The 16,471-nt window shown below is 39.2% G+C and overlaps 1 protein-coding gene across 8 annotated transcripts in view; it reads left to right on the top strand.

Annotated features, from left to right (window-relative positions):
* Positions 1-16,471, top strand: part of ITPR1 (inositol 1,4,5-trisphosphate receptor type 1) — a 318,610-nt gene that overhangs the window by 130,563 nt on the left and 171,576 nt on the right. For 5 of the 8 annotated variants that reach the window (XM_072720368.1, XM_072720367.1, XM_072720370.1 and 2 more), the window contains exons 9-13: positions 967-1,050; positions 1,159-1,305; positions 6,458-6,553; positions 8,041-8,085; positions 11,881-12,035. In XM_072720368.1, coding sequence (XP_072576469.1) covers positions 967-1,050; positions 1,159-1,305; positions 6,458-6,553; positions 8,041-8,085; positions 11,881-12,035 — 527 coding nt within the window. The remainder of the gene's footprint in view (positions 1-966; positions 1,051-1,158; positions 1,306-6,457; positions 6,554-8,040; positions 8,086-11,880; positions 12,036-16,471) is intronic. The other 3 variants (XM_072720366.1, XM_072720372.1, XM_072720371.1) reach the window with 1 other exon arrangement.

The following is a 16,471-nucleotide window of genomic DNA, read 5'->3' as shown; positions in this document are numbered from 1 at the left end:
TCCCAGGACCAGGGCTCCCACATGGGGCTGGGTGAGGGCCAATAGTTACCCTAGGGCTCATTTTACTAAGCTTCATATAACTGGGAGATTGTTGCCAAATTTGTTAAGCCAGTGAAGGGCCTCTTTTACCAAATTTTTCTGGCTTAGAGGGGCACCTTTTTTCCAGTTTATTTCCCTTAAGAGAATGTCTTTGGCTGATTATTAAGATAGGTGTACTACAGGCCATCAGCAACCCGGCAACGGGGATATGTTGCTTTTGGCAGTACAGCTCCTTGGCCTCAGATTGACAATTATAGGACCAAAGGATGGTAACTTGATTGTGACATACATATTTGCCTAAGAGTTGGGGACACAATCTCTGGAGTCGTATGGAATGAAATCCCAAATATGCCATTTCCTAGCTCCATGTTTGTAGGTTAGTTACCATATGTCTCCCTCATCTCCCTGTGCATTAGTTTTCCTGTCTGAAATAAGTGTGATGGTCATTACTGTTTTTTTTTTTTTTTTTTAATTAGGCTGTTACTGAGGACTAAATGTAGTAGTGAATATTAGTGCTTAGCCCAGTGCCTGGCACATATTTAGTGTATAGTGTCTGCTCTTGCTAATGATTATCATTCACATTTTAGAATATATTCCCTGGACTCTTTTTATCTTTATTAGTACTTGTTTTTATTGAGCTTTTACTTTTTGGCTACAGAACAGGAGACTTGGAGAAGAAAGGCAGGAAACAAGGTTCCTTTAGTCATTACAAGCATACGTGGAATGAACACAAATGCACCCTTTATTAACAAACACATATGCCAGGCCAGTTGAATTTGTGGTTCTTGTGATCTTAATGGTGTGAACTGGTAGGATTTGGGGGCAGAAGCACAGCCTTGCTTCTTAGGCAGTATGAGGAATTTTTGGGCTGGAAGACACAGTTACTGGGAGGGATGTGTGAAAAAATAACTGTCATTTGTTTTTCAGGTCAATTCTGTCAACTGCAATACAAGCTGGAAAATAGTCCTTTTCATGAAATGGAGTGACAACAAAGATGACATACTGAAGGGGGTAAGCTGGATACTTCTCAGGCCGGCAGCACTTGGCTCTACATGGTGCAGCAGCTAAGTTCTCTTGTAAAATTCACTTTCCTTAATTCCTGCATATGTCAACTTTTAGGGTGACGTGGTGAGGCTGTTCCATGCGGAGCAGGAGAAGTTCCTTACCTGCGACGAGCACAGGAAGAAGCAGCATGTCTTCCTGAGAACTACCGGCCGGCAGTCAGCCACATCTGCCACGAGTTCAAAAGCCCTGTGGGAGGTGGAGGTAAGGGATGATGCTGGAGGAGGAGAGAGAGGATTCATGGGTTTGTAGGGTACTTAAGCCCATTCTTTAAAAGATGGGTCAGGATGACAGATGAACAAGCATGTCAAGCTGCATCTGAAGGATGCTGGATGCGCTTGTGAAGGAAAATGATGTCTACTTTAGAAGCAAACTTGAAACTGGAAGTTTCTTTCTCTTGGCCATCTAATCATCTTCTCCCTCCATGTCTTCCTTTCCCTTGGTTATTTTTCTGTCAGAATATGTAATTGAGTGCCTACTCAGCATGATACACAGGTGATTCATGTCAGTGAGCATAGAAGGAGAGACACTCAGACATCAGTGGATGGCAGAGTGGCCACAGACACATTCTTCATGCTCCAGAGATTGAGATGAGGGAGGGAGAAGTTCAGGTTGGGTGAAGGAGATGGCATCTGAGCTGGTAGTTACAGGATGACATGTATTTCTGAAGGCAGAGACACGTAGAGTGTAAGTCATTTCATGTCAGACGGTGGCACAGGATTGGAATAGGAGACAGCCTTGAGGTAAGGCTTAGCATCCCAGTTCGGTGGGGGGCAGAGGATAGGAAGGGAAGTGAAACAGAAACTGATTTTGGAGACCAGAGCCTAAAAGGCCTCTATCCAGGCATGGGGAGTTTGGATTAAGTCCTAGGCAGGGATGGAGTTTGGAGAGTAGTTTTGAGCAGAGGAATAACACAATCAATGCACTAGTTAAGGAGATAAATGTTTCTGCTCACAGCATGCATTTATTGAGAGGGGTAAAAAACGACTAGAAACATGGGACCCAAGAGACAATGGCATGACTACTTGGTGACAGAGATGGCAAGAGCCTAAGCTGCATAGACTTGGCCCCTACCCCAAAGCCCTTCTCTATATGTAACTGCAGCTCTTGGGGTATATGCATTTCTCTGTCTTGACTTGCCTCCTCTCTTTTCCTTCCTTTGCTTTGTTTTATGTTTTTATTGTGGTGCAGCAGGTATAAAGTGCCCAGATCAAAAGTATACAACTTGATGAATTTTTATGTACACGTATAAGTCATATCACCAGCACCCAGATCAGGAAGTAGAAGACTAGCAGCACCTAGAAGGCTCCCTTGAGCCTCTTTACAGCACTATTTTGTTTTCCTCCTAGAGAAGTAACCAGTGATTTGACTTCTGCCTGTATGGTTAGGTATTCTCTCTTCTTGAACTTTGCATAAATGGACTCAGTATATGATCTTTTTTTGGCCTTTCCCCCCCCCCCTTACTCAGAATAATTGAGATTCATTCATGTTGTTGCATGTATCAATAGTTCATTCCTATTCGTGAATAGTTTCACCATACTGTATACCACAATTTGTCTGTTTACCTGCTGATGGACATTTGAGTTGATCCCAATTTTTGGCTGTTACAACTAAAGCTTTTGAGAGCCTTATAAATGTGAACAGGTCTCTTCATAGTCATGAACTTTCATTTCTCTTGGCTAAATATCTGGAAATGGAATAGCTGGATCACATGGTGGGTGTATGTTTTTAAGAAAAAAAAAAAAAAACTACCAAACTGGTTTCCAAAGTGCTTGTGTCATTTTATATTCCTACCACCAGGTATGAGAATTCTAGTTCTTCCACATCATCACCAACACTTGGTGTGGCTAGTTCTTTTAATGCTAACCATTTTAATAGGTGTATAGTGAAATTTCTTAGTGCTTTTAATCTGCAGTTCCCTGGTGGCTAATGATATTGAGCATTTTTCCATGTCTTTATTTGCCATCAATGTATATTCTTCATTGAAGTGTCTGTTCCAATATTTTGCCCATTTAAAAAATTGTCTTACCTCTCTTTTAACATGGATGTTGTAGTACTCAGGTTTATCTTGGCTATTGTATAAAAATTTCTACAGCTTTCATGATGAAAGGAACCTATATGAAGTTTTCAATTTCTACCTTCTCCTTATTCTTTTTCTCCTTCTCTCCACATCCATAGCACTTGGGAGTTTTTTAGTTAGTGCCTATATAGAGACAGTGTCAATCCTGCTAGATTATATATAAACCACTTGTGAGTTAGACCTTTACATTGCTCGCTGATATCACCATTGCACTCAGCACAAGGTTTTATATGTTCAAAACAGTCTTTTAGAACCACTCTTCATGTGCAATTTGGATACTAGTGCCAAAAAAATCCCCCAAAAAACAAAAATCCATAGCCCTAGAAAACTTCTTTTTCTCGGGTATATTTAAAGTAGTAAGTGGAAAATAAAGAAAAACTGAAAATACAGGAAAAAAAGAAAGTAAACCATCATTTCATTAACTTAATGTGCCCATTTCCATGGAGCTGTTTATTCTGTGAGCAGGTTATTTTAAGCACAGTTGACATCACTTTACAGACATTTTTGTGTATTGGTTTAACATGCTGTCATAAACCCCCTCTCCAAAAAAAAAGTCCAAACCCTGCAAAAGTGGCTGACTTTTTAGTACATTTAAGAGCAGGTACCTTGTCTATTCGCTTCCAAATTGGTAGGAATGAATTAAAGATCACAAGTCTGTGTGGAGGGTGTTTGAGGTATGGTCTTCTAAAACTTCAGGTACATAACTCAGCAGTCTACTTCAGAGCATCTTCTCTCTCTTTTTTTCCTTCTGAAAAGAAACAGCTGTCTAATTCTTATTCCCTAATAAATTGTTTCCTGCCGGTTTTTCCTTGAATATCCTCGGAAAACATTGAACATCTCCTACTTTTATATTGTTCTGGAATCATCAGTGTTCCTTTAAAATAAAAAAAGGAAGACAATATCATGTTTAGCATTTCTTGTACTGCAGGTCTGCTAATGACTGATGCTCTTAGCTCTCATTTGAAAATGAGAAAATATATTTCACCTTCACTTTAAAAATCTGTTTTTTTCCCCCAAATAATAGTTTCACTGAAATACAACTCATATATTTAAAGTGAACTATTCAATGGTTTGTATTAGGTTTGTAGAATTTGGCCATTATCACCACAGTCAATTTTAGAACATTTTCATTACTCCAAGATGAACCCTGTATCCATAGTGATCCCCTCCTGCTAATCTCTATTCCTTATCTCTATAGAATTGTCTATGCTGGACATTTCCTATAAATGATATACTACAATATGTGATCCTTTGTATTTGACTCTATCACTTCTTTCACAACGTTTTCAAAGTTCATCCATACTGCTGCATTTATCAGTACTTCATTCTTTTTTATTGCCAAATAATACTCCATTGTTACGCTATATTATCTTACTTAATGGTATTTGGATTATTTCTACTTCTGAGTAATGCTTGTGTGAACACTTACGTACTGAGTTTTTGTGGTAGGTATTTCAGTTCTCTTAGGGGTGGAATCATGGGTCATATGGTAATTAACCCTGTTTAACTTTTTGAGGAACTTCCAAATTGCACTAGTTGATACTCCCACTTGTGGTGTCTTAAGGTTCCAATTTCTCCACATGGCCTTCATTTATGAAGGCTATTTTTGTTAGATTCTGAATTCTAGGTAGACAGGTTTTTCCCCCTGTACTTTAAAGTTGTGCATCCATTGTCATCTTGCATGCCTAATTTCTAATGTAGAATTCTGTGGTTTCTTACCTTTGTTCTTTGTATATAGTGTCTTTTTCTTTTTCTTGGTTGCTTTTAAGATTTTTATTTCTGGTTTACATTAATCTAATTATGATGTACCTTGGTGGCTGGATATGTAGGTGTGTATGTGTGTGTGTTTATCCTACTTTGAGGCTATTAAGTTTCTTGAATCCGTGTATATATCAAATGGGAAGATTTGGGTTCATTGTTTCTCAAATATTTTTCTTATCCCCGGCAACCCACACAGACATGCTGGATCATTTAATATTGTCTGACAGTGACCATCGTCACATTTATGGGTCACATTTTCCTGATTCTTATCTGTCCAGTGCTGGATACATGCTGAACATTGTGGTGCTACTCTGGAGTGTCTATATTCTGTTGCTTTCCTTTAAAGAGTTTTGAGTTTTGTTTTGTCAGTAGAGTTACTAATGAATTAGTTTGATGCTTTAGCGCTTATCTTAAACACTTGTTAAGTCAAGTGTGTTACAGTCTTTTTTCTTAGAGCTAGATTGTCTCATTATTAAGGTGTAACTCTTTTTGACATTTTTCCTGAATGCCCCAAGTGTTCTATGGAATCTCTCAGAGCATCTTCCAGTCCCAAGTGAGCAATGAGAACATTGAGCTCACAGCTTCCCTGTCATTCTTCATTTGGTCTTGTGTGGTCTTACCTAACATATATGCAACTTGGTATTCAACCAAAGACTCAAGGAGGCCCCTGTGTAGACATCTGGAGCTTTTTTTCTGAGTAGTTCTGTATTGTGCTCCCACAAATACAGCCACCTCAGTCTCCCTAAATTCTGACATATCTCCTCAACTCAAACCAGTGTTGTTTTCTTGGATTCTCCTTCCCAGTTGTACCATCCAGAGAGGACCTCAAGGCAGAAAGCTGTAATAACCATGAAGATCACTTTGTTCCCTTTTCTCAGAGATCACAATTGTGTACTGCCTATTGTCCAACATCTGAACAAAGTTGTTTCCTATATTTTATCTAGTTTTCTAGTTATCTAAAGCAAGTTCATATATTTTGTGCTGTGTCTAATTGTTCATGGCACCAATTACCAGTGCCAGTTATTCCATCATGAAGAAGCTGAAATTACATATATTTTTATGATAAATTGGCCCAGGCTCTGTGAGTTTTAAGTTTCAGAGCACTGGCTTATCTTTGTGTTTCAGCACTAGTATAAGTATAGAATGCTTTCATAGTTTCCTCTGAAATTTCATTTTATTTGTCATGTCTTTTCATGGATGAGTTGTAGAATCTTAACTTCTACTTTATTATGATTAAAGCAAATAATCTGAAAAACATTCAACTTTTTAGCCATTTTTTCCCCAGCCATTTCATATTAACTGGGAGACTATTTCTTTTTTGGAGAAACATAATACTTCCATATGTTGGAGCTCTGACATTATGTATGATACTTACAATGGCTTTGTTGGAAGATACTGATTTATTTCAGCTAGGAAATATCACTCCTGAACTATGACTTATGTGTGAAGTCTCAGTGTTATTTTAATATGGGTTGACACTTCTTCCACTCTTGTTAACCTCTCTTCTTCTTGCAGGTAGTCCAACATGACCCGTGTCGGGGTGGAGCAGGATATTGGAACAGCCTCTTCCGTTTCAAGCATCTTGCTACAGGGCATTACTTAGCAGCAGAGGTAAGTAGCAGCTTCTATGTCTTTCTCTTTTAAGGCTGACACATTCCTTTTTCTTCATTTACCTGTGGCCATTGGGAATTTAGATGCTCAGTTACCTTGCTTTTCCTTCCTTTTCTGTTTCCTCTTGCCTCATTTCCCTGCTTATAGAAAAGAAAAAGTAAAGATGATTAACACATTTTAGTACTTCACAGGGATTCCAATTAAGATGTGGGGAGAAAATATATTTGAAAATAATAACTATGATGGGAATGTAATGTACAGCATAATGACTATAGTTAATTATACTGTATATTTGAAAGTTGTTAGAGAGTAGATTTAAAAAGAAAAAAGTAAAGAATGCTAATCTGGGATTTAGAATTAGAGAAATTTTTGCTTTTGCATTTTGCTCTCCCCACATTTTTTTTCCTCTCCCCACATCTTATCTACCAGTCCTTGTCCTAATATGAATATCCAAGACTCAGCTATAATGAAACATGGTATGTAAAGCCAGAAGCACTAAGACACATAAAAAATTACACAACTTTATAAAGTATTCTTGTTCTCAGAGTACTAGTGGAATAGATAAGGTCTTATCTTTTACTTGCAGATATCCCAAAAATCAAGGAAATTACTTTACCTTTAATGTCTATAAAGGGTTTTTGAGGAAAGGCAAGACTAAATACTGAAGGACAGGAAGAATTTACTTTTTTACTTTTTGTGTTAAATTAAGGAGCCATCATACTGTGTGACACATCATACTGTGTGACAGATGCTGAGTTTTACTCTTATCTGCTAGAAGATGTACGCTACATTTTCATGTCAGATTCTAGTTGTACATGAAAAGATACCTCTCATGGTCTGGTTCCACTGTGGGATGGCTCAGAGATATTCAAGGTGATGTGTGGATGCCAGTATCACTTCTGCAGCTGACCCCAAAGAAGGCCAAAGCTAAATGTACTGAACCCCCAGGATGCCTGATACTTGTAAGAACTGATGATTTCAAAATACTTAAGAACCAAAGGTCAAGACTAAGTTGAAATTTAAAATGAAGCCTTAAAGAATTATGGACCCAGCTAACCAGCTGCGAGAAATGTCAATTACATGGTTTGCCAAAGTGGTTACATTATTTGTTATGTTCTGAAGCGAGTGTAACTCTTGCTGGAGGCCACACATTTTTTTTTTTTTTATTTCTACCTAAAACTAAGCAGGATTATTAATGACTGGATACTGATCTTTTATTTATCTCAGGGTTTTAACTGTTGCTTTGTTAGTGAATTCATTGTGTTCTTCTGTCGACACTTGAGAGCCGTCGTCTGGTAACTGGTAGACCATTCCATGTGTGTTGTACTCATGTGTGTGTTGTGGCATGCTGGTTTCATGAACAGAGGGAAGGGACAAGTTTTTAGCTATTCAGAGATGTTCGTAGGCCTTGAAGTCTCCTGCAAGTGGGGCCGAGTCCTGGAGTAATCAATGGATGTTTTAATTTCCTAATGATTCTTTTTCATCAGGTAGACCCTGACTTTGAGGAAGAATGCCTGGAGTTTCAGCCCTCAGTAAGTATGAGCAAGAGCCTTCTTGTCTCCATCTGGTAGGGTGAGGTCAAATGATCTGGAACCCCATTTTAAGAAACTACCACTCATCATTGAGCACTGGGGAAGGGGAAATCTTAGGATGCCTTAAAAGAGGGTCTTCTATGTTTCCCTTGAGGGCAGTCATGTCTCCCTGTGTTCTGATTGGTCTAAGACTGTCAGTGATGATGCTCTTTCGGTATGCTTATTCAAGGGGTCTTCACCTTTAAGTTGTAGAAGTTGATGGTATCTCTTGGATTGCCCCTGGGCTAGAGACAGAGATGGCCCTTTAGAAGTCGGCCTTTTACAAATGAATATCCTATTGCTGTTGACCTCAACCTCACCCAGATTTTTTCAGGGAATGAGTGTGTGAGTTGGATAGTGTCATTTGGATGATGGAGATAACGCATGAGGCGTGGTGTTCCTGACATCTGATTAGACACTGAATTGTCTAACCATCTGTCCTTGCTTTCTGCAAACTCAGAAATAGACTTTATAATGTGGTTTGGAATGTAATAGCAGCTAGATCTTTCTTTAGAGGCCGTATTGCCCATTAATGCTGCTTTGGAGGCACTTGAGTGTTGAATTGTCCACAACTGTGGGTTAAAGAGGGCAGTGGTTATATTACATGGAAATAATAAGTATCTTGTGTAGTGCTTCATTCTGGTCTAGGATTTTAAAAAAATGCAAATAGTTGCTACTCTGTTTGACGTTGTGTGTTCATGTGATCATCTATGGTGAATATGGTAGATGATGTTGAGGCCATTCCTTTTATCAGGCAGAGGGTTTTGAAAGAACTGACAGGCTTTAAAGTGGATCCATTAATAAAGGGATTGGGGTGGAGACAATACAGAATGCAGTTACCTTTGGAAAGTCTGAATTCTGTGGGAAGGATAAACCTTGCAGTTGGGTTTGGAAAGAATGTTAGCTTTGGAAGGAACGAAGAGGGGTTCTAGCTGAGAGCTTCACGTTATGAGTTCCTGAACTTGCTGCAGGAGTTCATCTCTTTCTTGATTCTTGAGGTAGGAGCTGAGGGTCCTGCTCCTTCCTTTCATCTTCCTCACCCTCTCTTCCAGAACTCATTTTGAAAGCTACCCTTCCACACGGACTGGAAGGTCAAGAGCACTGACTTGCTCCAACTTCTTGCCAATGTGCAGGGAAATCTTTGCCCAACATCTGTGCATAGTGTTCATATGGCTGGTTTTCAGGGGCTTACACTGGCAGGGGCATCATTTTTCATCAGGCAGTTCTTGTCCTTGCACCTTCTTTATTTTGGGAGAAAACTGCCTCTTTGTGACTTGTATCTAATGGTATTAGCACTGCTGTCTGGGTTGTAACACAGAGTAGGTCACCTCTCGGAAATACCTTGGAAGGAGAGTTGTGGCTTTTGTCACTGAGAGCTGATGTCCATTTGTACCTTGAGCTTTGTGAGGAAGAGGGCTGCTCTCCTGGCCTGTTGATGAATGAGGGGAGGTCTGGCATTCAGAGTGCAGAAGGAAGAACATAGTCATCAAAAGCAAGGCAGGGAAAAGAGGCAGACCTGGGTGTAAATAAGTAGCAGAGCCACCCTTGAATGAGCTATGTGACTAAATGAGCTACTTCCCCTCTGTGGCTCTCGATTCCCTCCTCTGTAAAAGTGGCAAATATGCTCATTGATGGGATGAAGTGAGGTGTGGTGTGTAAGATGTGGCCTATAGTAAGCTCTTAGTAAGTAGCATTTGTGTCAGCTGCATATGATCAGTAGCATTTTTCATGTCTTTAAATCCATGAGTTCATCTAATCTGCACAGCAGCTGTGTGAAAGGAGTTAGGGGAGGTTTTATGATCTTTGTTGAACCGATTAGGAACCAGAGAGTGGTCCTAACTCATCACATGTCTTGGTTCTCTTAGAGTTAGGTCATCTTTCTATTTTTTCATGCTTCTTCATGCCATGGTGGTGGGAAAAGCTGGAGTGTGGAAACTTTGTTCTGCTTATGGGTCATGTACGTCCCTGAGACTGGCTCTTAGTGCTTGTAGGAATCTTTGCCTGGAATCCCACTTAGCTTGTTCAGCTTGTTGTTCTCAACGTAGCAGCGCCCATGAGCCACATGCTTGATGCCAGAGGGAGAGGAAGGACAACCACAAGTTGTCTCTTGTCTGGAAGGCTTTTGTACGTGTGCCTTTCCTCCCACTAGGTGGCAAACGCCGACTGCACATAAAGAACATGAAGTGCTCAGTCGCAGGTCCAGATACAGACACTCCATGCAATTTTAATTTTTCTTTAGTGTTCCTGGCCGAACACTAAAAAAAAGGTCGGAAATTGAACTGCCAGCCTGTAGCTGAACTAGGTGTCTCAAACTAGAATCAGGTTAGATCTTATTTTAAAAGTGGTGTGTGGAAGACTTTGCAGGTCAGAATAGTTAGAAGAGGACAGATCTTTTTCTTGAACTGAGATATTTGTGCTCTCCATTTACTTCATACTTGAGTGTAGATAGAACAACAAGTTGTAGGTTTGTTTAGGTAGTGTTACAAGGTATTAGAAGAGAGGGCATAGGGTAGAGGACACAGAGCTTTGGGAGATATTAAAAGAACCGTTTGTATTTTCTTTTTTTCTCCCTTCTCTCTGTCTCTCTCCCCACCCTCTCTCTTCTCTCCCTCTTTTTCTCCCCCCGTCCCTCTCTCTCTATCCCCTCCTTTCCTCTCTCCCAACCTCTCACCCCTCCCTTTCCCTACCTGTACTCCCTTCTTTCTTTTCTCAGAGAAAAATTGGGGCTGCTGATGAACTCTTAGAGCAGACTATTGCCTGTAATCTTAGATGTGGGGCCCTGGAATTAAATTCTCTCATGCTCTCTCCTTTGCCTTCTAAATTGATTTCCTTTTATCCAGTCCCCATTTGGAAAGGAGTCAGTGCTTCAGCCAAGCAAAGCAAGTTTTTGACAAAGAAAATGTGATTTCCCCAGTAGATACAGGTGGATGTTGTCTTCTTGCAAAGACATAAAAAATTAAAAATAATCCCACATAGAGTCACAGTGCTAGGAGACACCTTGCAAAGCCTATGAGAGGACGTGACAGTCTAAGCATGCTGCTTAAATCTGCTCAGGCAGATGGGCTCCGGAGCCTAGAATGTGTTTTTATAGTTTCTCAGGAAAGCTTTCGTCATTGGTCATTAGTCTTAACTGTCAGGGATTTTCTTCAGCCTCTGCCAAATCCCTTACATAGCAAGAGAGGCCCCCTTTTCCCTGAATTGTCATCGGCAGTGCTCCTTGATTAATTACAAACATTTTTTTCAGGGCTAGTCTGACTTCTCAAATATTTTTCTTGGCCACACTGGGATCTCTGCTTATGAACACTTGGATTCAGGCTTATTTTACTTTTTCTCCTGGGAAGTAGCTGTATCATATTATTGCTAGACAATTTAACTGTAGATTAACACAATGACCCATAACCAGATCCACAGGATGAGTTTTCTCAAAGTGCTTCTTTTCTCTTCCAACTACTGCAGATGGATGTAGCTATACGGACTTCTTCATCACCTATATAGCTCTCTTTCCATGGACATCTGTTACTGTAACCCTGCATTGTTTAAACATTTTTATTGCAACACAAGGAGGTAGAGTGTAAATATTCTTGGCATGGGTGGCCGATTATCATCTTTTATGATTGCTCTGAAACTATGGTTCTTTTCCTGCCAACTGCTGATGTTCACTATTGTTTCTTTCCTGTTCCTGTGGACTGTGCAGTGATTGTAGTGAGTGGAGGATCTGGCGTGCAGAATCCATGATTTATGACTTTTCCTCCTCAGGTGGACCCTGATCAGGACGCCTCTCGAAGCAGGTTGCGAAATGCCCAAGAAAAGATGGTCTACTCCCTGGTCTCTGTGCCTGAAGGCAATGACATCTCCTCCATTTTTGAGCTAGACCCCACCACTCTTCGTGGAGGTGATAGCCTTGTCCCAAGGTATGGTTCTAAAATGGCTTATCCTGAGGGGGTCAGAGCTGGTATATGTGTCCTGGCTGGGCTTCTTGGAATCCAAATCATCACTGCCTTTCTTGAAGCTTTTGTAAAGAATTTGTTCTGGTCGCCCATTGGAATGGCATCTGGTTTTTTAATGGCTCATTATTTATAAGTTCCCTGAAGTTGAATAAGAAGTACATTATTTTGGTAAATAAATCAAACCATAAGCTCAAGGAGCTCCACATTTCTAGTTTTCTCTACTCACATCCTCATTTCCAAACTTGAGAGTTCTCTTAGTCAACTGAATAAACAGTTGTTAAGAAATTCTGTAAAATGGAATATTTGCAGTTCACTGAGTATGTAGTAAAGTATTGAGAAGTCAGACCAGTGTCCTTTAGTTATTTTGTTAAATTTGACTCTTAGTTTGATTGCATAAGAATCTATTTTGATAGAGGGAATAACTGGATTCTGAAAGGGGTCAAAGCTCATGCTTAACACCACAATCTGCAGCAATATTATTAATAATGGCTTACATTTATTGAGTGCTTAACTACATGCCATATTCAGTGCTAAGTACTTTTATTTGTGTTATATTATGTCATCTTCACAAAACTCTCTGTGAGTTAGGTATTACTATTTGCCCCTTCTTATAGATAAAGAGACTGAAGCTTGGAGTTCAAGCAACTTATCACACATCAGCTAATCCCTTTGCAGAGCCCATAATCTTAAATGCTGAAGACAGACAGGGTAGTTGGGGGCAATTCTGACTCTTCCACACAGCATTGGCTAGCAGTGACCTCCGTGGCATTTGTAGGTTTTAACACATGGCCCATCTCACTGAGTATCATTTTGTGTTTCATTATTCATTCATTATTCATGTATGTCATTGCCAATTCCCTGTTCAACGTGTTGGTGATACTGGTAAGTGCAGTGTGGGTACTATCAGGAGCGGAGGAGAACCTTCTCTTATGCTGTCAGGGCGATGAACGAAGGCCAGTGTCCACACAGAAGAGCATTTTACATTGCAAGGAGGCTTTTCATTGTGATACAGTAAAAAGGCCACTTGATTCTTAAACTCTGTGAGGTTGTGAATTCTATGAGTATCTGGGGAAAGCTATAGATATTTCTCTAGAAAATCCCAAGTATGTGCCCAGCTTTGCATTCTCCAGGTTTGGAACCCCTAATTTAGACTGCTTTTTTTTTTTTTTAAGTAACAGATTTGTTGAGAGAGAAATCATATGCCGTACAATTTACCTAAAGTCTCAATTCATTGGCTTTTAGTATATGAGCGAGCAGAGTTAGGCACCTATCATCAGAATTGTAGGACATTTTTCACGAAAAAGAACATCATCCCTTTTCTCTGTTACTCTTATTTTTCCATGCTCCACCTCCATCCTTAGACTCACCTGTGTCCTGTCTTTATTGATTTGCCTTTTCTGGACATTTCACGTAAATGGAATCATGTAACGTGTGGTCCTTTGTGACTGGCTTATTTCATTTAGTATTTTTAAGATTCATCCATGTTTATAGCATGTATTCATCCATGTTTATAGCATGTATAGCATGTTTATAGCATGTATATATACTTCTTTTTATCTTATTGCTGAATAATATTCCATTGTGTTGCTATACCACATTGTATTTATCCAATTATTTTTTCTTATTTTATTTTTTTTAAAGGAGGGTTAATACCCATCCTTTAAAAAGCTTGCTTGCTTATTTATTTATCTATCTATCTATCTATCTATCTATCTGTTTATTTCCCAACATAGGGCTTGAACTCATGACCCCAGGATTAAGAATTGCTTGCTCTACTGACTAAGCCAGTAGAGCACCATATATTCATTGAGTTTCTACTTGATGGCCAGTTGGGTTGTTAGCCCTTTTTTGCTATTACGCTGCTGTGAACATTTGTGTACACATTTTTGGAGGGGACATAAGTTTTCATTCTCTTGGTTGTATACCTAGGAGTGGAATGCTGTGTTATATAGTAACTCTATCTAACCTTTTGAGGAATTGCTAGACTGTTTTTCAACATGGATGCACCATTTTACATTCCCACCTCTTGTATGTGAGAGTTCCAGTTTCTCTACATTCTCACCAATACTTGTCACTGTCTTTTTTTATGTGAACAATCCTGATAAGTGTGAAGCAACATGTCATTGTGATTTTGATTTGCATTTCTGTGATGCCTAATGAGGTTCATCATCTTTTCATGTGCTTATTGGCCACTCATGTATTATCTTAGAATTTTTCCCATTTAAAAAATTGAATTGTCCTTTTATTACTGAGTTTTAAGTGTTCTTTATTTTAGATATAAATCCCTTACCAAATATATGATTTGCAAGAATTTTCTCCCATTGTCTAGGTTGTTTTTTCACTTCCTAGATGGCATCTATTGAAGTAGAAAAATGTTTAATTTTGTCGAAGTCCAGTTTTTCTATTTTTTCTTTGATTGCTTAAGCTTTTGGTTTCTAAAGAAACTATGCCCATTCCAAGGTCACAAACAATCATGCTGATGTTTTCTTCTAAGAGTTTTATAGTTTATGGTCTTTACTCTTAGATCTTTGATGCATTTTGAGATCCCTTTTAAATATTGTTTGTAGTAAGGCACATTGCTTTTTTTTTTTTAAAGATTTTTATTAATTTTGAGAGAGAGAATGTGAGTACAAAGGTAGGGGCAGAGGCAGAGAGAGAGAGAGAGAATCTCAAGTAGATTCCATGCTGAGTGAGGAGCCCACTGTTAGACTTGATCTCATGACTCTGAGCCGGAATTAAGAGTCGGACCAACTGACTGAGCCACTCATGCACCCCAGTAAATTGCTTTTTAAAAGCTTCCTTTCTCATTGACTTGTTAACTAGACAGGTATAGGTCTGTAGAACACAATTACATTTTGGTTTAAGTAAGTTTCCATATGTTATGGCCTCTGTTCTAGAAATTATTTAATAAATTTATTTAGGCTCCCAGGAGGCAAAGGAATGACAGTTATATTACATACTAAATGTTTTAGTTTTCTAGGGATAGCAAAGAACAGAGCCCTTTGATTTGACATATCACATTGTTTTATTTTATTAGAAGGTGCTTCGTGTTATTCCCTTGGCAAAGAGAGTAAGGTGCTAGTTGGCCATATTCCCCAATGGGTTGGAAATTCACATAATCCTGTAGGAAGGGGGAAGTCTAAGCTTTTAGGTCAGATGGCCAAGCAGCTTTGGCTGGTTAGAGACCCCTGCTTTTGTATCCACATCAATTCATTTATGTTTCTCTGTTGGAAAACTCTCAGTGGACTAGTTGTCCATAGGTAGATGGATTCTGAACTCTTAAACAAGGGAAGCCTTGTATTCACCAGGGAAAAAGTGTCCAATATGGTCTACCAGTGTTAATTACCAGTTACGATCTTGAACTTGGTCTTAGCTTTAAAATTTTCTTTTATCTGTTCTTGCCTTTGACCAACAACCTAAGAGCCACAATTAAATGGGCTTCTTATTCATTGGTCCTGTGGAGGGATAAAAAAAACCTTAGGGGTAGTATACTCATTTCCCTGTATCTTAACATTGTGCTAAATATTGCTTGTTTGAAGATCAGGAAGTCTGAAAGTAGATAAATGAATGTCTCTGAAATGGTATCAGCAAAGGAATTTTTGTGATGGCCACTGGTTGGTTACAAGGCGACGCCTGGGTGGCTCAGCAGTTGAGGGCCTGCCTATGGCCCAGGGCGTGATCCTGGAGTCCTGGGATTGAGTCCCACAACGGGCTCCTTGCATGGAGCCTGTTTCTCTCTCTGCCTTTGTTTCTGCCTCTCTCTCTCTCTCTCTCTCTCTCTCTCTCTCTCTCATGAATAAGTAAATAAAATATTTCTTTTTAAAAAAGAATCTTTCCAAATCAAAATGTGAAAAGGATAATAGCAAATCCTGGATATACTAAATAAGATAATTAAATTGCAATATACGTGAAATAGATGCATTACATGAACATTGGGAGAGCATCCAACTTTGTGACTGTTTTATAATTGTCCTGATCTCATGGCTTTTGAGTTAAGGATTGGGATTGGGACTTAGGATGAATTGATAGAATGCCCTTTGTATCTTAAATATAATTTGACCTAGAACTTTATAGAATGTACTTATCCATTAAAAACCTAAGCTGCAAGCTTTGGTTATAATTTGAAATTAAGAAAATGAGTGCAAGTCACTCAGAAGAAAAAAGAATTGCAAATCTCTATCAGATTTCTTATTTGTGTTTTTTCATGTATATTTGTTCTAGTTAACGTAAATATCACTATGGTTGCCCTTATTTATAATGTTCAGGGCTGTTAGAATGAGGGAAAGCAGAAGGCAGAGAGGATGTACTGAAGATACATGTCTGGTCTGATGCTCTCCCCATCCCACCTCTTTTCCATGTCAGTACCATTGCTCTAAACTCCTCTTAACACAAATGACTTC

This window comes from Vulpes vulpes, chromosome 9, assembly GCF_048418805.1.
Source record: "Vulpes vulpes isolate BD-2025 chromosome 9, VulVul3, whole genome shotgun sequence".
Classification (NCBI taxonomy): domain Eukaryota; kingdom Metazoa; phylum Chordata; class Mammalia; order Carnivora; family Canidae; genus Vulpes; species Vulpes vulpes.
This window is presented reverse-complemented; position numbering and strand designations above follow the sequence as displayed.